General features: G+C 42.8%; 1 protein-coding gene across 1 annotated transcript; it reads right to left on the reverse strand.

The window, feature by feature from the left end:
* LOC8061433 lies at positions 1,250 to 7,183 on the reverse strand. The gene is made up of 9 exons (XM_002468534.2): positions 6,751 to 7,183; positions 6,092 to 6,140; positions 5,914 to 5,998; positions 5,769 to 5,814; positions 5,588 to 5,686; positions 3,958 to 4,026; positions 3,071 to 3,383; positions 2,843 to 2,973; positions 1,250 to 2,633 (listed from the first exon to the last, which is right to left on the reverse strand). The coding sequence occupies exons 1-9, from the start codon at positions 7,039 to 7,041 to the stop codon at positions 1,791 to 1,793; spliced, it is 1,926 nt and encodes a 641-aa protein (XP_002468579.1). The 5' UTR covers positions 7,042 to 7,183; the 3' UTR covers positions 1,250 to 1,790.

A 17,276-nucleotide genomic window follows, 5' to 3' on the forward strand; every position in this document is an offset into this window, starting at 1 on the left:
GCTCGGATAATGCGTCAAAGCGAAGAAGATGTGCACGTCACAAAACGTGGGCTTGCAATCTTCTTCCCAAGGTGAAAACACGAAGCCCGTTCTGCAGTTTCGCATGATAGCTGGGCCGCTACAAAGTATCCAGCCCACGCGCGCGTGCCGTCGTCGTCGCGGAGTTGCGGGGAAAGGAACAAGCGACGAACTGAGAATTTAGTACCAGACCGGCCAGCCAACGGCGCCAAGACCAGCTTATAAGCTCAGCTGTGGCCACCGCTTCGTCTCTCCGGAGACATCCGATAAAATTAGAACGATACAGAGAAGATTAGCATGACCTCTGCGCAAGGAGTCCAAATTTTAGATGCCTTACTAAAAAATGTGCTACGGTTTTTCATGAACAAATACACATTGAACTTTCGCTACATGCATCTGGCTAGAGTTTTTTTTTCAAAATTAACATTCTTCTCAGAATTCCCTCAAAACTCAATTTTCTTTACATGGTTCTACTGCAAATCTTGTTTTCAAAAATCTTTTCTGATTCCCCCAAAAGCTTGTCAGTCACAGCAGCTCGGTATTCTTCAGGATGATGCTTGTATTGTTTGAACTGCATAACAAGTGGTGGAGAGAAAGAGATACTCCGTACTAAGTAATCAGTTTCATACGGCTCAAGGCTATCCTTATGAACAAATTTTATGTACACAACATCAGAAAAGCGTAATGAGTCATGCCTTCTGAATCTTTAAGATCCCTTGTGATATGGGATCAGACATATATGCATTTCTCTAGAAAGGTGAGGAGCCTGACAATGTTAGCGGTGGGCATTGCCTGATCAAATGTCCGGTGACCTGCTGGCCCAAAGGATCGGGATAGGTGATTTGGGCATCTTATATATGTTTACAACATTTTCGCATGGATGTGTTTCCAGTGGAAAAACAAAGATAGATCTTGGTCTGAAGTAGATTTTTTTTTTTTTTTTGGTAAACAGGTCTGGAGTAGATATCCATTGTGACAAGACAGATAGGGACACGTGCTTCATCAGATGGGATGAGGACCGCAAAATTGAAGGCGTCGAAGAATTACAGACGTGTGTCCGTGCAGATAACATGACCTACAGATGGCAAAGGCAACACAGACAGCAACTGATATTTGTGATGCGACTGATATTGCGCACATCACATGACCTACAGATTCCCCTAAAAAACATGACCTACAGATGGCAACGAGCGATTCAACATATCCAGAGACCAGAATGAGCCCAAAACGCTGAAGAAATCAAAACAACAGCAATACGAACGAATACTCAAGCAAGCTTTGACCGAGGTCGCTCAACCGGAAACCCTATCGCCAATCGGCCACTTGTACATTTCGAAACGGAGTGCGTCCTCTCAGGGGGCAAAAAAGGCACAATTATTCACTGCCTTTTCGCCTGTATACTTCCCTCCTCTACTATAATGTTACAAATTGGACAACAGGCGCCGCCTCATCCGAAACATTATCATCTCCAATAAGATTAGAACCTGTACAGAAGCTACCCTACCCTTTTACAACAACTCACTGGGGGTCAAATGATTAAATGGAGGACCTAGATGATGTTGCGCCTCCTCCTGCAGCCACCTCTGCTGCAACTTTGTGCTATTCTCTCTCCGACGAGAAACCAATCATTTGTTACCTCTTCAATCAATCTCATGCTCCGCTCAGCATACCGGGAGCTTGAGAATTAGGCCCGGGGAAGCAATGTTGAACTCATATGCCTCTGTCACAGATCACAGTACTAAGGCAAACTATGTCAATGGCTACTGCTGCACTCATAGCTGCAAAGCCAGATCGGGGTGCTTTGGATTTGCCAGCTTTCCCCTAGGTGGGGAACCTGATGGCTGGACACCAGAATTTAAGCTTGGGTGAGCAGAATTATTGTCATTCGCGATCTTTGGATCATGACCTGCACCTTGCACAGGGTTGACAGTTGCCTTTCCAACATCTCCGTTCTGTGCTGTTGTTTTAAGACTATCAGCAGTTGCTGGCTGCCTATGCATATTATAGCCATTGACTTTGCCATTCATTCCAGAAAACATCCCAAGCACTTGAGCATGTGTCATAGGAATGCCTGATCCAAATAACCCTTGCCCAGCATACTGACTCATGGTGTTTGACATAGCAGTAAAGCCATTGATGTTAGAGTGGATTTCTCGGCTGTGGCTGTGTTGCTGCATTGGAGGCGCTGCTGATCCCGTATTGTCCATACCACCACATGCCTTGTTGACTCCATTCTCATGTTTGGTTACTTTATTGGGAATTTCAGGGCCCTTATCAAAGCTTGCTGATGTAGAAGCCACTGCTTGAGTTCTAGGTAAATGCTGCTCACCAGTAACATCCCCATTTGAAGACGGTCCAGACTTGTGATGTAGAACATCATTCTTAGATGGCATATTGGGTGGAGCAGTGCACTCAGAGGGATTGGTGGATGCGACAGGAGCCCACTGAGAGTTTTGAGGTGGTTCACCATCTACTACCCATCCTGGGCCAAAACTTGTCCCAGGGGGGAGTGCCCTTCTGATACGATTTGTTGCCACATCCCAGCCAACTGGGCCCAATTTTGATGCAAATCGTGCCAAGCTCCTAGCATATGCATGTTGCTGCTGAACCCCTACCTGGTTCAGACAACAAGAAGAAACAAAAAGGACCAGAAATATTAGCACAGCAAGTTCCAGTAAGGAACTAAGGATAGGTTGAAACAATTTCATTTAAGACAGTAGTTGTAATGATCAACTATAGTTAAGTTGGCAGGATTTACAAGTCATCCAAAATTCAAATTTGTGAATTCTTGACAACAAACTGTATCTGATCGGAGTATGCTTACCGGCACCAGTAGTTTCCTTTCATCATCCAGGGCAGCAAACATAGAGCTATTACGTGAATAGTGCTGATCATATGTACTCCTGCGGTCGTCATCTAGGGTAACAACAGGTTTCTTTCCCCACTTGGATGAACCTAAAAAAAAAGTAGAAGATAAAGAAGTCATGTCTGTAAATCAAAAGTCTAGCACTTGTGCAGAAATATGAGCATACCAGTAGAAGTAAGAACTAACCTGAATAATCACCGATTTTGTCTGCTCTTTTTGCACTAGAAGAACCAAGCATATTGTGAAAACTGGACGGATCTTTCATCGGGGTATTTGTATTTCGAGTTCTGTCTCCAGTTGACCTTTTTCTGAATGTATCAACATTGTCTTCAGTTTTGTTTGTTTTCACATTGGATAGATCTGGTGACACATCACCCTCTGTCCTGGGATTCTTCGGTGGCCTACCTCTTCGAGCTGGTGGCTTGGGTTCTTCTTCTTCATCGCTGGGTTGCCTCAAGTTCTCAAAATCCTTTTTGGCAAGAGCTTCAATAGATCGTGCCTAGGGAGATTATTGAATACTTTATGTAAGTACAAGGCTAGACAGTAAGAAGACAGTATTGGCAACTTGTCCACAATACAGAAAATGTTAAGGAAAACAGGATCTGGGCTAACTATGTGTGGATGTATTCAGTATAGTACTATAGTTTGCATAGTAACAACATATGATGTCTTCTGTAATGATATAATATCTTGTTGGAATTGGAGGACATGCTAAGGCAAAAACCAAATTGAGGTTCAATTTGTGCAGATATTAGCACTCAAATAAATCAGGTAGCCCTTCAATATCCAAGAGTTTTGCACTAGCAATCAGTTGAACACGCTGTGTTTTAACTTATCACATATATGAAGTTAACAAGGAAATAGTAAGAAATAAAAGGTGCTTTTTTTCAAAAATATCCCACAAAGCTGAACAAGAGACAGAACAAGTTTCATGTTTAACACAAATTCTGAAGAACAGAGCAACCAGAAAACAAACATGGTCCAGATAATACATGTGTATGCAACGACTGAAAAGATGGGTTATATAATCTAAAACAAACAGCACATGCACTTCAAATCAGTACAAAAAATACCTGCCGGAAGTAGATTGAGTCTGCTGAATTGTAAGACATGGCATTTGATGTGAGTAGAAACACATCATCCTGCAAAAGCAGAGAAACATAAGATAACAAGAGACGATCCGCAGTACTGAAGCACAAAACTCCACTATGATTTGCTAGAAAGGTTGCACCCAAATAATCTTGGGTATAATAATAATATGTATTTGAAGGAAATTTCCCAGAGTTGGCGTACAAAATTAAACATATCAATTTTAAAAATACAATGCAGGACCCAACGCACTTGATATTCCAAAAAAACTAACAACGTGAATTATATTATATTCATATATTCTGCATCAAGAAAATGGAATTCAACAAGGCAATACAGCATTCAGTTCAACCCTATGTCAGTGGATGAAGCTGGGAGCTACAAAGAGCAAATAATTCCATATCCAGTTATATATCCAGTTAAGTCCAGATATAAGTAACATATATGAAATCACAACACACAAGAAGAACAGTGCCACTGTGGATTACAAAAGCTCTTCAGTCACTGATACATTTTATTTTTTCTATAAGGGATGCTTGTTATTAATGGAGCTGGTTTGAATAGGCATGGTAATCAATTCAGGGGTTATTATTCATAATAATTTGGACAAATTATTCCAGTTTAACTTCAATCCTACCAGTCTAAGCAACCAGCCTATCTGCATATGTTGGAAGAAAACAAAACCTTGAGCACTGAGTACAGCTCCCAACCATGTATGACAGGCCAATTATTAAACAATAACTATTATCATCGAGCAGTTTAAGCTGTAGTTTGATAAATTAATACTGTTTTGGATCTGGAATAGGTAAAAAATCTTGAAGTTCAATGGAATTCTTTCTCTCAACAATGGTGCAAGAGAATCATTAAATCACTAACCCAGGAAGTCTCTACAAGTCTACATCCCATTCCAAAATGTACCTTTCATTAAGGACATTAACTCATATGGTATGAGACCACTTTGGTCCCCAGTAAAAACAGAAAGGAATATAGGAAGTAACATAGTGATACAGGGGCAGACCCAAGTGATGTTGAGTGAGGGCACAGTTCGCCACTGAAAAATTGCTAGTAGTGGTACATGACAATTTTTCACCATGAGTGCCCCCACACAAATGAATCACAAGGCTCTCACACACCACCAAATATAAGGCTAACTTGGTAATCATATTTAGTGTGCCTCCGGTCATTTTTTTTCCTAGGTCCGCCCCTGTAGAGACATATTGCAGCTCACGTTGCTCAAGAATTTCTTTCAGGTGCATCGAAGCTCAGAAAGCAAAAACTCACATGTTCTATTAACAGTACCAGCAAGCAGTATCAAGTTCACCAGATGAGAGTTACGATAGCTAGACAAGAACAATATCTAAACAGTAGTTCATAATACATACCCGGGACTAATTCGGAAAAGGCAAAGGTATATTACGGTTGTAAAAAGAAAACAATAGGAATAGAGACATTGTTACACGAGTAAAGTGGACAAGAAAACATGAAAGCAAAGAAGGTGGTAGAAAACTTTTAGTTAAGCCAAAGGATCAAATGAAAGCGGGCAACACAAAAGAGAAACACAAACACAGCCAACAACAATAAAGGAACTGGCAACAGAAACATCACACAGCATACCTCAAACTGTTCCAACTTAGAATACGAGTCATTCAACAGCTTCTCACGGATTGTTGAGAAGTCCATCGGTTGCTCAATGATGTCAAAGTAATCCGGAAGCTGCAGGTACACAAAAAAACACCGGCCTTAGCATCTGAGCTCCCATCTGAAAACACGCCTGAAATTGAGCTCCATTACTCACCTCCTCTGCGTCGACAGGCTCCGAGAAAACTCCGTAAGTATCCTTCCTGAGAGCAGTGCAAGCCATACAGGTAAGTAAGCACATATAGCCGAAGCAATCGTGTTATTGGACGAGAATTACATCAGGATGGGGCCAGGGCACTCACTTCTGGAGCCTATCGAGGATGAAGAGTAGCAACTTTTTGTCTGGGAGGGGAGTCCCCGTGGGCCCACCATCCGACGCAGCGTCCCCTGCTCCCACGAGCGCAAGCAACGTTAACCAACGAAAAATTCAAATCCCTGAACCACTTCAACGCTAATGCGTTGCTTCCCTCCAAGTCTTACCTTTCCCCGTCGCTTTCGCTGCATCCTTCTTTCCCTCCCCCGTCTCCTCCTGCAGCATCGAAGAAGCGAAAAAACAACAATCAGAACAGAAATCCACCACAAGAAACACATTCTTGCATGGAGATTTTCTGCTTATAAGCATCATGCAGTGGGAAGGAATTAGTGTCGCAGCAAAGCTCCGCAGCAGTCCGCACTGAAAACGGCGACCTTTTCTGTCGCTCGCCGTCCGGAGAGTGCCTTACGCCCCCATCAGTAGGAGAAAAAGGTCAAATCCGTCAAAACTTGTCAGATCCGCTTACTGTTCCCTTCCAAGGAAAGGATTAAAGCGCTGACGAGCGAGGAGGGTCAAGATCCCTAGACTGGCCGGACTCAAGAGGGCACCAAAAAGAATTCCAAGCCCGCCGAAAAAAGCAACCGCCCTCCCAGAGCTAAAAATCTCCCAGAAGCAGACGCCACTATCAGAGCTCCACTGATCCCCGCTAGATTCCCCACCACAGAGGCGAGCCGTACCACAAAACCCCCCTAATAAAAATTCGGAACCGCAGATCCAACCACTACAGCTCGGCATCGCCGCGTGTCCCGCGGCCCAAACCCCCTCGGGGAGGTCCCCAAAGCCCGGAATTTTCGAAAAATTGGCGCGAGATAGAGAGGCCCTCGACCTTGACGACGACGCCGGAGAGGACGCTCTTGAGGCGCTTCTGACGCCTCCGCCCCCCGCTCCCGGTCCCATCCTCATCGTCGTCGGAGGGGTTGGGGTCCCGGCGAGTGGGCGAGGGGGCGGGGCTAGGGTTTTGGGCCTGCAGGCGGAGGCTGCGGCGCTGGAGGTCGAGGAGGGACGGGCGGCCCTTCTTCTTGCGCCGCCGCTGCGGGGATGACGTTTCTTCGGGGGCCGGCGGAGGAGGAGGGGGCGGGGGCGGGGGCGGGGGAGGAGGCTTGCGGGTCTTCGCCATCGGAGGCCGGCAGGCCGCGACGGCGGCGGCGGCGGGGACGGGGCAGGAGGAGGAGGTGGTGTGATGGCCTGGGAACGGGTCGGGGTGCGTGTGGCTTTGCGTGCGTTTGGTATTTTTTTTCCTGGGGCCTTCCCGTTTGCGTCGGGCCTCTCGGCTCTTTCGGGACCCGTTATGTCATGACATGTGGGACCAGTATGCATGTGGCCCCACACTGTAGCGACAGAGGATAAAAGTCTCTGCGTTATTTGAGGTCGGATCGGCCGGCCGCGGGCGCGTTTGGTGGGGTGGGACCGGGCGCGTGTGTGCCGTGGCCGGACCCGATTGGTGGGTGCCCCCGGGTGGTGTGGGTGGTTGTTTTTTCGTTGGAACAGAAGGCCGTGTGACCCACCTGTCAGTCCGACGAGGAGTTTTGTCTCGTTATACTTGCCCCCAACTCTTCCGTTGTGAAATTTTTGCAATTTGGCCTTTTTTGAAACATTTTTTGCAAAAAGACCTCTGGCGAAACAATTTTCAAAAATAGACCGTTTTTCGGTGTTATGTGACCGTACGCCGAGGATTGGCGTCTCGGCGTTGTATCAGTTGACGCCTAGGTTATGCCACGTCATCACCAACCTTGGTCGTCCAAAACCCGGGGATGGGACCTCGGCGTCATCTCAATTAACGCCGAGCCGCGGATGTCGGCGTTAGCTCTTGGCACGCCGAGGTCGGGGGCGCGGGGTGGACGGCCCATTTTGGCCTTGCGGCCCAAACAGCTCGGCGTGCGGCCATTTAGCGCCGAGCCACTGACCTCGGCGTTGAGTCGTCTGACGCCGAGGTCTGGGCCATACATAGCCGCGCGCGGCCTTCTTCCTCCTCCCTCCATTCAGTCTTTCCTCTTCCCACCTCTCTCTCTCTCCTTACCCCGCCGCACCCTCAAACCCTAGCCATTAGGGAGTGGCTAGGGGCCCAAATCAGTCCCTTCAAGTTGGTCCCGAGGTAATACTCCTTCCCCTCTTCCATTCTATCCGTGTAGATTTTGCTGCATTGGTTGTTTTTGTTGGAAATCCTAGGATGAAGGTGGTGGTTGTTCATGCCAATACTCCCAGTCACATTTCCTAGTGCTCTAATGTTGAATAAAAAATGATAATTAGTAAGAACACATATTGTTGTTCTAACGCTATTGAAAAAACAACAAGAGCTCACCTCATCGTAGTCTACCATATGACCACAAAAATAGCCAACTCCTAGTTCGGAAGGAACTAGGCCGTAGCTAGCCTCAACACCACACTTGCACTTAACCGGAGGCGCTGGGGTAATAATCCTGTCCTTCTTTTTCTTCTTTTCCTCCGGCCAATGAGACTTCGGACCATATAGCCACTCTCTAAAACGACACTTTTCCATAGAATAATCCTACCACAATTGAAAATCAATGGACTTCGAGCATACTATATAAATTACTTGTAAGAAACCAAAAAATGGTATACTAGGAAAAGTGACTTACTGGATGCTTGTTGGGACACACAAACTCAAGACCGCGCGTCTGCTCTACCATAGCTCTGTCACCACAAAAGCACTTAGGAGGGTCATCAAGGCGTCTTGCCGTAGCTACTTCCTTCTCCTCACAGGTCATCGGTGGGGGGTTTGGTGGTGGCGGCACCCAACGTTTGAAGCGATCACGTGGAAACTTCCCGTGGCAAATACCCGTAAAAAGCAAGAACCGTGGGTCAAACTTGTCGGGGCCGTCGATCCACTGGAAGAAGAAGGACTTCTCATGTTCCTAGAAAAACAAACAAATAAATCATGCAAAGCGTTGGTGCAACCATAACCTACATTTTGAAAATTCAAACACAATTTCATAAACTTACATTGAATTGGCCACATGTGTAGAAACACCGTGCAGCGGTGTCACGATGCCTAGATTGCATCACTTCTGCCGGCTTTTGACAATCACAATTTGGAAGTGGAAGGTCCGGAGGTACCGGGGCATCCACACAAGAGGCGTCCGCATATAGCTCCCTCGGTCGACCGCGTTTTTTCCAATACTCTACTCGATACAGGTTCATCATCTACATAAACAAGTGTTACTATAACTAATGCCATATTTACTAGCACCAAGACATACAACACTAAGTGAGGACATGAATCGTACTTACTAAAAAGTTAAGTGGCCCAATGCACTAAAGAGTAGCAAACCCTAAACCATAGTCCACAACATACAACACTAAATGAGGACATGAATCGTACGTACTATACCATACTAAACATGCATTTGAGTCAAATACTCATTGGATAAAAGGCATTTCACAAATGACATGAAGCAAACCATTAATGACATATTCCATAAAAGATCCACCACTAAAACAAGATCCCAATGGATAAAAGGGATGAGGGGAAGGAGTAGTACCTTAGGAAACCGTTATGAGCCTCGATCCGACACCTCTATACCCGGTTTTAGAATTTAGGGTTCGTGGGAAGAGAGAGGAAGAGAGAAAAGGGGATGAGCACAAAGAAAGAATGAAGAGAGGAAGAAGAAGGGCCCTTGGCTCGGGCTGGTAATCAGAGCTCGGCGTCGAGTCGTCTGACGCCGAGATATGAGGCTCGGCGATAAAGGGTAAAACGCCGAGGTTTGTGGGCCGCCAAGCTAACTGGGCCTCGCCGTGTACAACAGCAGCCTCGCCGTGTACAACAGCAGACCTCGGCGCTACGTGACTTAACGCCGAGGTCTGTGGCTCGGCGTTAGGTAATTTAGCGCCGACGTTCTGCCACGTGTTTTCGACGACTAGGGTTGTCGATGACGTGGCACTATCTAGGCGTTATAGGACACGACGCTGAGACGCGGAACCTCGGCGTACTGTTACATGACGCCGAAAAACGGTCTATTTTTGAAAATTGTTTTGCCAGGGGTCTAATTGCAAAAAAAGTTTCGAAAAAGGGCCAAATTACAAAAATTTCACCTCTTCCGTTTGGTGCCATTTTTAACTCTGTTTAGGCTACGTTTAGTTCGCGAAATTATTTAGTTTCGCCTATTGTAGTGTTTTCGATTGTATTTATTAATTATTATTTAATTATAGATTAATTAAATTTAAAAGATTTATTTTACAAATTATAGGTATATGTATTTAATTTATATTTAATACTTTATACATGTATCATAAGATTTGATGTGACGAAGAATCTTGAAAATTTTTGAAAACTAAACAAGCCCTTAGTTAGTGAAAACAAACGGTTTTGGCTACTCTAACACTTCGTTTTGTTATTGACAATTATTATCCAATCACGGACTAGTTAAGCTCAAACGATTCGTCTCGTAAATTACAAACGAACTATGTAATTAGTTATTTTTATCGATACTTAATATTCCATACATGTGCTATAAAATTTGATATGATAGGAAATTTTAAAAACTTTGTAAATTTTTTCAGGAACTAAACAGCCTCTATGAAAACGGTCAGTAGTTTTCAGAGAGAACAAAAGAAGAAGAACAGGAGGGTCTTCTCAAAACAGTGGACTCAAAGGTATAGATGATTGTCCAAACAATCTTCATTCTTCTAGCAAAGTTCATGATTTTTACTTTTCTATTTTTAATATTTCAGTATAAGTGTGTGCATGATGCACCCTACCTATGGTACTGTAGACAACTAGGTAATGGTGGACTACAATTGAATGGATACACTATAAAGCTCATGAACTGATTGGGATAGACCACATTCTTATAACTTGATCATCTATTCATCTAGCTTTTGATTGCACCATGGCCCCTATTTCTCATGGACGAAGGTTCAGTGACGTCTTTGCAACATAAAGGGTGAGTAATACCCCGTTCGGCTCTAAAGTAACTCTTGCAGAATTGTATGCAGGAGCTAAATAAATAAAAGTAGCTCATTTATAATGTACCTTCATTTATAGTGCATTGAAAAAGATAGCTCATTTATTTGTGAGATCAATGACATTTATTAGCAAAGGGTGAGGGAGAAAATAAGAAAATAAAGTATTCCGGGGTGAAAGTTTTTAGCAAGAAAGTGGCATGGCCAATATGGATTGAGTGAGTCGGACACTGTATAAAACTAATGCATCGGAATCCTTATCCTAAGCACTCTAAACATCTAAGCAGCTTTGCTTGGTGCAACATGCATTTCCAAACGTCCGATTTTGGACTTATGAAGCTGAGATGCATGTCTGATGGGCTAGTTGCTTTTTTTTTCGCGATCAGGCCAGACCCGTTTTTCATTAAGAGAAAATGGGCTAGTTGCTTGACTGGCCACAAAACAACGACCCCTTACCGCAACTCCAAAAGTTTGCTATCCTCCGCTCTATCCATGATTTTTTGTTAAATTGACAAAACAACACTCTTCAATAGTTTTTCATCTCTCCTTCTCATCTTTAGCAACTTGGGAAAATTACCTCCCCAGCGCGCATATATGCACGTCGCGAGTCCACCTGCATCACGACTCGACGCGCGCCGCCACAGCCTTCCCGCGCGCGCGATTGCGTTGTTCCGTCGACCGCAAATTGCTCCTCTTCAGACTATCTCCAACAATCGTCACCCAAAATACAAGATCCATTTGTCCTTTGGGTAGCGCTACAGGTAAAAGGTTCTATACCTATTTTTAGTCTTCTCCAACAACAAGACCTAAAAGACAATACTCTCTGCAAATGGGTCTCGAGGAGAGAGGATACCTAAATTTGGGTTATGCCTCTCCTGATACCCAAAATAGGTCTTCTGTATGGGTACTCTGTTGGAGGCTATAGGTATTGCGATGGAGACCCATTTTAGGTTTGGGTTCCCAAATAGGTCTCCTGTTGGAGACAGCCTCACACGACATGGCACTGTGCACACGTCTTGGTGCCTGCTCTTTGTTTTTGTGCCCGGTATTTGGGTTGAAATACTGTAGCACTTTCGTTTTTATTTGACAAACATTATCCAATTATGAAATAAATAGGTTTAAAAGATTCATCCCGCAATTTGCAGGAAAACTGTATAATTACTTTTTATTTTTATCTATATTTAATGTTTTATGCATGTGCCGCAGAATTCGATGTGATAGAAAATTTTAAAAAGTTTTGGATTTTTGGAGGGAACCAAACAAAGCCTGAAATGTGCACGCTCTATACTTCTCCGATGGGACGACATGTCTGGCTGCTGAAATCACAAAGGCCTTGTTTATGACTTGTTTAGATACACCCAAAAATCTCAAAACTTTACAAGATTCTTCGTCACATCGAATCTTATGGCACATACATGAAGTATTAAATATAGATAAAAAGAATAACTAATTGCACAGTTTATCTGTAAATCACGAGATGAATCTTTTAAGCCTAGTTACTCTATAATTAGACAATGTTTGTCAAATAAAAACGAAAATGCTATAGTGTCAAAACCCAAAACTTTTTGCATCTAAACAAGGCCTTAGTTCACCCTGAAAACCAAAAACTTTTCAAGATTTTTTGTCATATCAAATTTTGAAGCATATACATGAAGTATTAGATATAGATAAAAATAAAAACTAATTACACAGTTTACCTGTAAATCACGAGATGAATCTTTTGAGCCTAGTTAGTCCATAATTAGATAATATTTATCAAATAAAAATAAAATAATACAGTGACAAAATCCAAAAAATTTTCCGAAACCAAAGAAGATTTTCTAGCAGCCGCTCCTCGCGTGGCCAGCATGATGTGACTCAATAGCATACTGCTCATTGTCGACAATAGCATAGCTGCTCCTCTTAACCTGTTGTTGCTACTGTGGCCTTGTTTAGTTCGCAAAAATTTTCAAGATTTTCTGTCACATCGAATATTTGGTCGTATGCATGGAGCATTAAATATAGACGAAAATAAAAACTAACTGTACAGTTTACTTGTAATTTGTGATATGAATCTTTTAAACCTAGTTACTTCGTGATTGGACAATGTTTGTAAAATAAAAACGAAATACTACAGTAACCAAAAACAAAATTTTTTGCGAACTAAACAAGGCGAATGATAGTTCATTTTCTAGTCTCCTTTGCTAGCATTGCTCAAAGGTTTATTGCACTTGGAAAACAAAGATTTGGCGCAATGAGGAACCACGCGTGGAAGGGTACAAGACGTGGCGGTGCTTTGGCGCGACAACACGTGCCAAGGAACGCTGCTTGCCGCAGCAAAAGAACCAGCTCGTGGACCCGACTTTTGATTTTGCCAAGAGAATTATGGTAAATTATTGGAGATTGACTTTTTTTTCCTTTGCCATAACATTTAAGGAGTTGCCAAACTCTAAAATTTGGAAACAAACTATCCAAACTGTTGGAGTTGCTCTTAGTACGGTGCTTAGCAGGCTCAAAGCAACTGATTTAATTTTTTTTAAGAATTACATAGTATAATTTTTTTTAATTACACAGTACAGTGCAGACGCCCACAATATGTACACTCATGTCAAGTCGAGAACTTAAACTCGAATTGGTAAGTTCTATCGTAAAAGGTCGGTAGATTATATCGTAAAGAACCTAACCAACTGATCTATAATCAGTTCGTGCACTTTATTTAATATCAATAATATATATAAACGATTCACTGTTGTAAAGGACTTGTGTCCTAAATGGTTTCATACTTTCATATATATTTGTTCTATGGAGTAGTGGATCGGATTAAAATTGAACAGTTGGATCCGGTTTCAACCTTGATCTTGTGGCTGGGATGTATGTCAGGTTGACTTGTGCCTAAATGTTAGACGCATGAGAGGAGATGGAAAAAGGAAGTCTACCGTGCTGAGCATCTCCCGTAGTCATGTTATAATAACCTTTCTAATAGATAGGGACAAAATTTTGTTGACAAAATAACATCCAACATTTTATTAAATTAGATCCTTTAAATGTTGTTATTCTCTATTTTTGGATTTCTTCCTAACTGAAGATGGAAAGTGAGATTGGCTCTATGGAATGTAGATGAGATATAAAAGAACTATTGGAGAGTGAAAAACATATAGAATAATTTTTTATTTAAATAACTCTCCAAATGATGTTTTAGAGAGTACAGTTAATTAAGGACAATTGGAGGTGCTTTTAATATCAGTATAGGTAGCGAATATATCAATGTGTTGCGACAAGATGTTTAGCTTGTTGCATGGTTGCTAGATGACTTGCAGCTTGGAGATTTATTTAGCGATCACGTTATGTGTTTTCATTCATCTGGGAATCAATCTCTAAATATGATTCCTGCACCAAAAGTGGGCTAACGGATAGGGCCACGTCTCCCGCAACCCGCTAGCTGTCTGATCAAGCCAACACGCGATATGAACCGTCTGATGGTGAGCATAGCGGGTCTCTCACCCGTCAACTTGGATGGTCGCGAATCATCACACCCGCTTGCGAGCGACTCAGCCTCTCCGCGGCGCGCGCAGAGGGCCAACGGCCCCATCGCGGGTGGGGAGCCCAGCTGCCCCGGCGACCCCGGCGTCGGCAGGGCGCGTCCGCTCGCGGCCATCTCGGCACGGGCTAGGGGGCCAACTGCTCCTGCGACCCCGATGTGGCCGGCGGTGTGGGCGTGGTGGCTCCGGCCACCCCTAGAGCGGGCGGTGGGTGCAGGCACGGCGGCTACTGCCCTTTGAAGCTCTACCTCGTCTACTACAACCCATTTCAATCACTCAGATGGTACGTTAGCCACCACCACCAGCCAGAGACAACCGCCTAGTAGCCGTTCCTTCCGCTACTAATGCTTCTTTCTTTTATCTACTGAATTCATGTTCATCACCCTCCTCCATTCCCTGCCCTACTTCGCTCCCTTCCCTACCCACTCCGAGTACGCGGTCACCGGCGACCTCATCTGTAAACACCCACCCTCCTGCGTCCCATGCCCCCAACCTTTGGTCTTCATTGTCTCCAATCTCATTTGAAAATCTGAATTATTCTCCTTTTGTTGTTGTTTCCAAGGTTTCCTATAGACATGTACGATCCTTGAAACGGTCCACGCTGCCATCGGTGAGATGAATTGTTGACCTCCTTCATGATTGATATTGTGATATGAGAAGAAACTCAGACCAGTGCCAACCACGCCACTTCTTGCTTTCATGCAATGGGGAGGGAGTACCCACTTCATCTAGGTTGTTGTCCGCAAATTCCCAAGGTGTGATGCTTGAATTGTGTTAAAAAGCTATCAAAGGTTCATAAAAGTTTCAGTTAACATTTGGCAACTGCAGGTTCAGGCAAGAGTAGTTCATTCGTGTTCGTAACATTTATAGCTTGGAGCATATCTATGGTGGGACCGAAAGACCTGTCTGTATTGGACTATTGTGTCTCATTCTCATAACAGCTCCAAATCGCGTTTAAACTATATGGTGTGATGTCCTTACTCCTGACCTAGCAGTACATAATATAATCTATCTCATCATCTTAACAAAAAGGTAAAATATTTGTCTTTGTTAATGATTGACTACTATATACCCATTCATTATCATTTAAATATACGCAAATTATGGAGCTAGCTCATATCATAATAGTATAACAGTTGTTTCAGCAATACTATCAGAGTATATAGTCTCTTGTAAATGAATTGAGTTGCTCAGACAACAAAACTGTTCTCAATCTCAATGCATTGGCATGCCGATATTCAGATGAAAAGAGTACTAATGGTAAGAATTGGACTCAAAGATTAAGGTGAAAAAATAGCTCATACCAACACACCATATATGCTATTTCCTTTCTTATATATTTTGACACTGCCTTCTTTGACATATTTTCCATTTTCTCTAAGCCCCAAGATTATGAGCTTCATCTAGGGGGGCAACTCGGCAGCTGGTGACCTGGTCACAGCTCGCTGAGACGCGAAATCCTATTGGGAGGCGGCAGGCTTTGGGCCACCTGGTCACTGGTTTGTTGCCCTCCATGTTTGTGCATGCTTGAGTAGCTGGCTTGCTGCTGTCTACAAGTTAGCTTGTTTGAAGTTCCAGGCTGAGGCAAGACTCGGTAACGTGCTGGGCCTACTCATTATAGTTTCTTTCATTTTGTGCTTACTCAAATTATAGACTGGAATATATTTTTTTTAGCTAAAAAAAATATACTGGATAAAGATCCACAAGTGTTCAGTCTGAAAATATGATAAAAACTATAAGGTCTTTGAGTCTTCAGAAGATATAAAAAAAACTTTTGCTGAAAATGAAAATTTGGTCCCTCAATAAGAGAATAATTTTCCTTAAACTTCAAAAGACACAGATGTTGCACTTCTACCCAGAGGCAAAAAAAACTGATCGATATAATGCAACTCATATTACTATGACATGTAAATTAGCCCTTATAAAGTAACATTATTGGGATACATTGATACGTACTTGTGCCTTGCCTCTGGTGGATTGAAGGTTGTAGGAGTGTGTGATGGTTGGGCGAGGTTTGAAGGCTGCGGCACGGCGGCGAGACGCCGTGTTTGTGCGCGAGGAGAAGAGCAGGGGCGGCAGCTAAGGCAAACTCTTCTGGCTCCCAAAGGAAGCCGAGCAATTGATTACTCTTGCTTAACAAAAAATTGTTCATATTACAAGTATTTATACTTAGAAAAATATTGAGGAAATAATTAAAATATGCTAATGGGCTACTCTAGCCACTAATGGGCATGCGCCTGGTATATTGCAAACCGGTCATAACATATATAATGAGGATATGTTAGCCTAATAAAACATGATTGATCCACTAGCACACTCCAATGTAATTCTGATTACAAGTATTTATTTTATAATGATTATGATATCATAATTTAAGTTAATGTTGGTAGTTTACTAAGTTTGAATCTAACTAAAATGTAATTTTGAGAGACTTTTCTTTGTTGCAAAGCACGTACATATTTGCTCGTAAAAATATCATAATTTTATTTTCATGCTATCTATGCGTTGATAGTACTCATTAAGTTTTGTAACTTATTTCCAAGACCCATAAAAACCTACAATTCTAGTATCTGGTCAAGTAAGCAAGAAATTGAATGTTAAAGTGTTACGAAACAATCTTTTTGCTTCATGTATAATGGGAAAGATGTCTTGATTTTTCATGTTGTTGTCATGGATTACAAAGGTATAAGCGTACGAACTAGAAAAAAAAACTATTTAGACTTGACAGAACAACAAATATTATAAAATAGAGATATATTTTTTATTCCAGAAAATAGAGATACGGTTGGAGATTATAGAGGCTAGAGAAAAATAATAATCCATCGCAGAAATTTTTTAGGGAAATCGCAGAAAATAAGTAATTTGGGCCGTCCTATTAAACAGATCGCACATTGGCCCAACCCCATCTAGAATC

The sequence above is a fragment of the Sorghum bicolor genome, chromosome 1 (genome assembly GCF_000003195.3).
Source record: "Sorghum bicolor cultivar BTx623 chromosome 1, Sorghum_bicolor_NCBIv3, whole genome shotgun sequence".
In the NCBI taxonomy this organism is placed as follows: Eukaryota; Viridiplantae; Streptophyta; class Magnoliopsida; order Poales; family Poaceae; genus Sorghum; species Sorghum bicolor.

Bases quoted from the DNA above. Each gene is read 5' to 3' on its own strand.
- LOC8061433 (XM_002468534.2), bottom strand. From the start codon at position 7,041: ATGGCGAAGACCCGCAAGCCTCCTCCCCCGCCCCCGCCCCCGCCCCCT. The intron at 5,999-6,091 runs GTAAGACTTGGA...TCGTGGGAGCAG, and splicing joins AGCGAAAGCGACGGGGAAAG to GGGACGCTGCGTCGGATGGT. The intron at 5,687-5,768 runs GTGAGTAATGGA...GTGTACCTGCAG, and splicing joins AGCCTGTCGACGCAGAGGAG to CTTCCGGATTACTTTGACAT.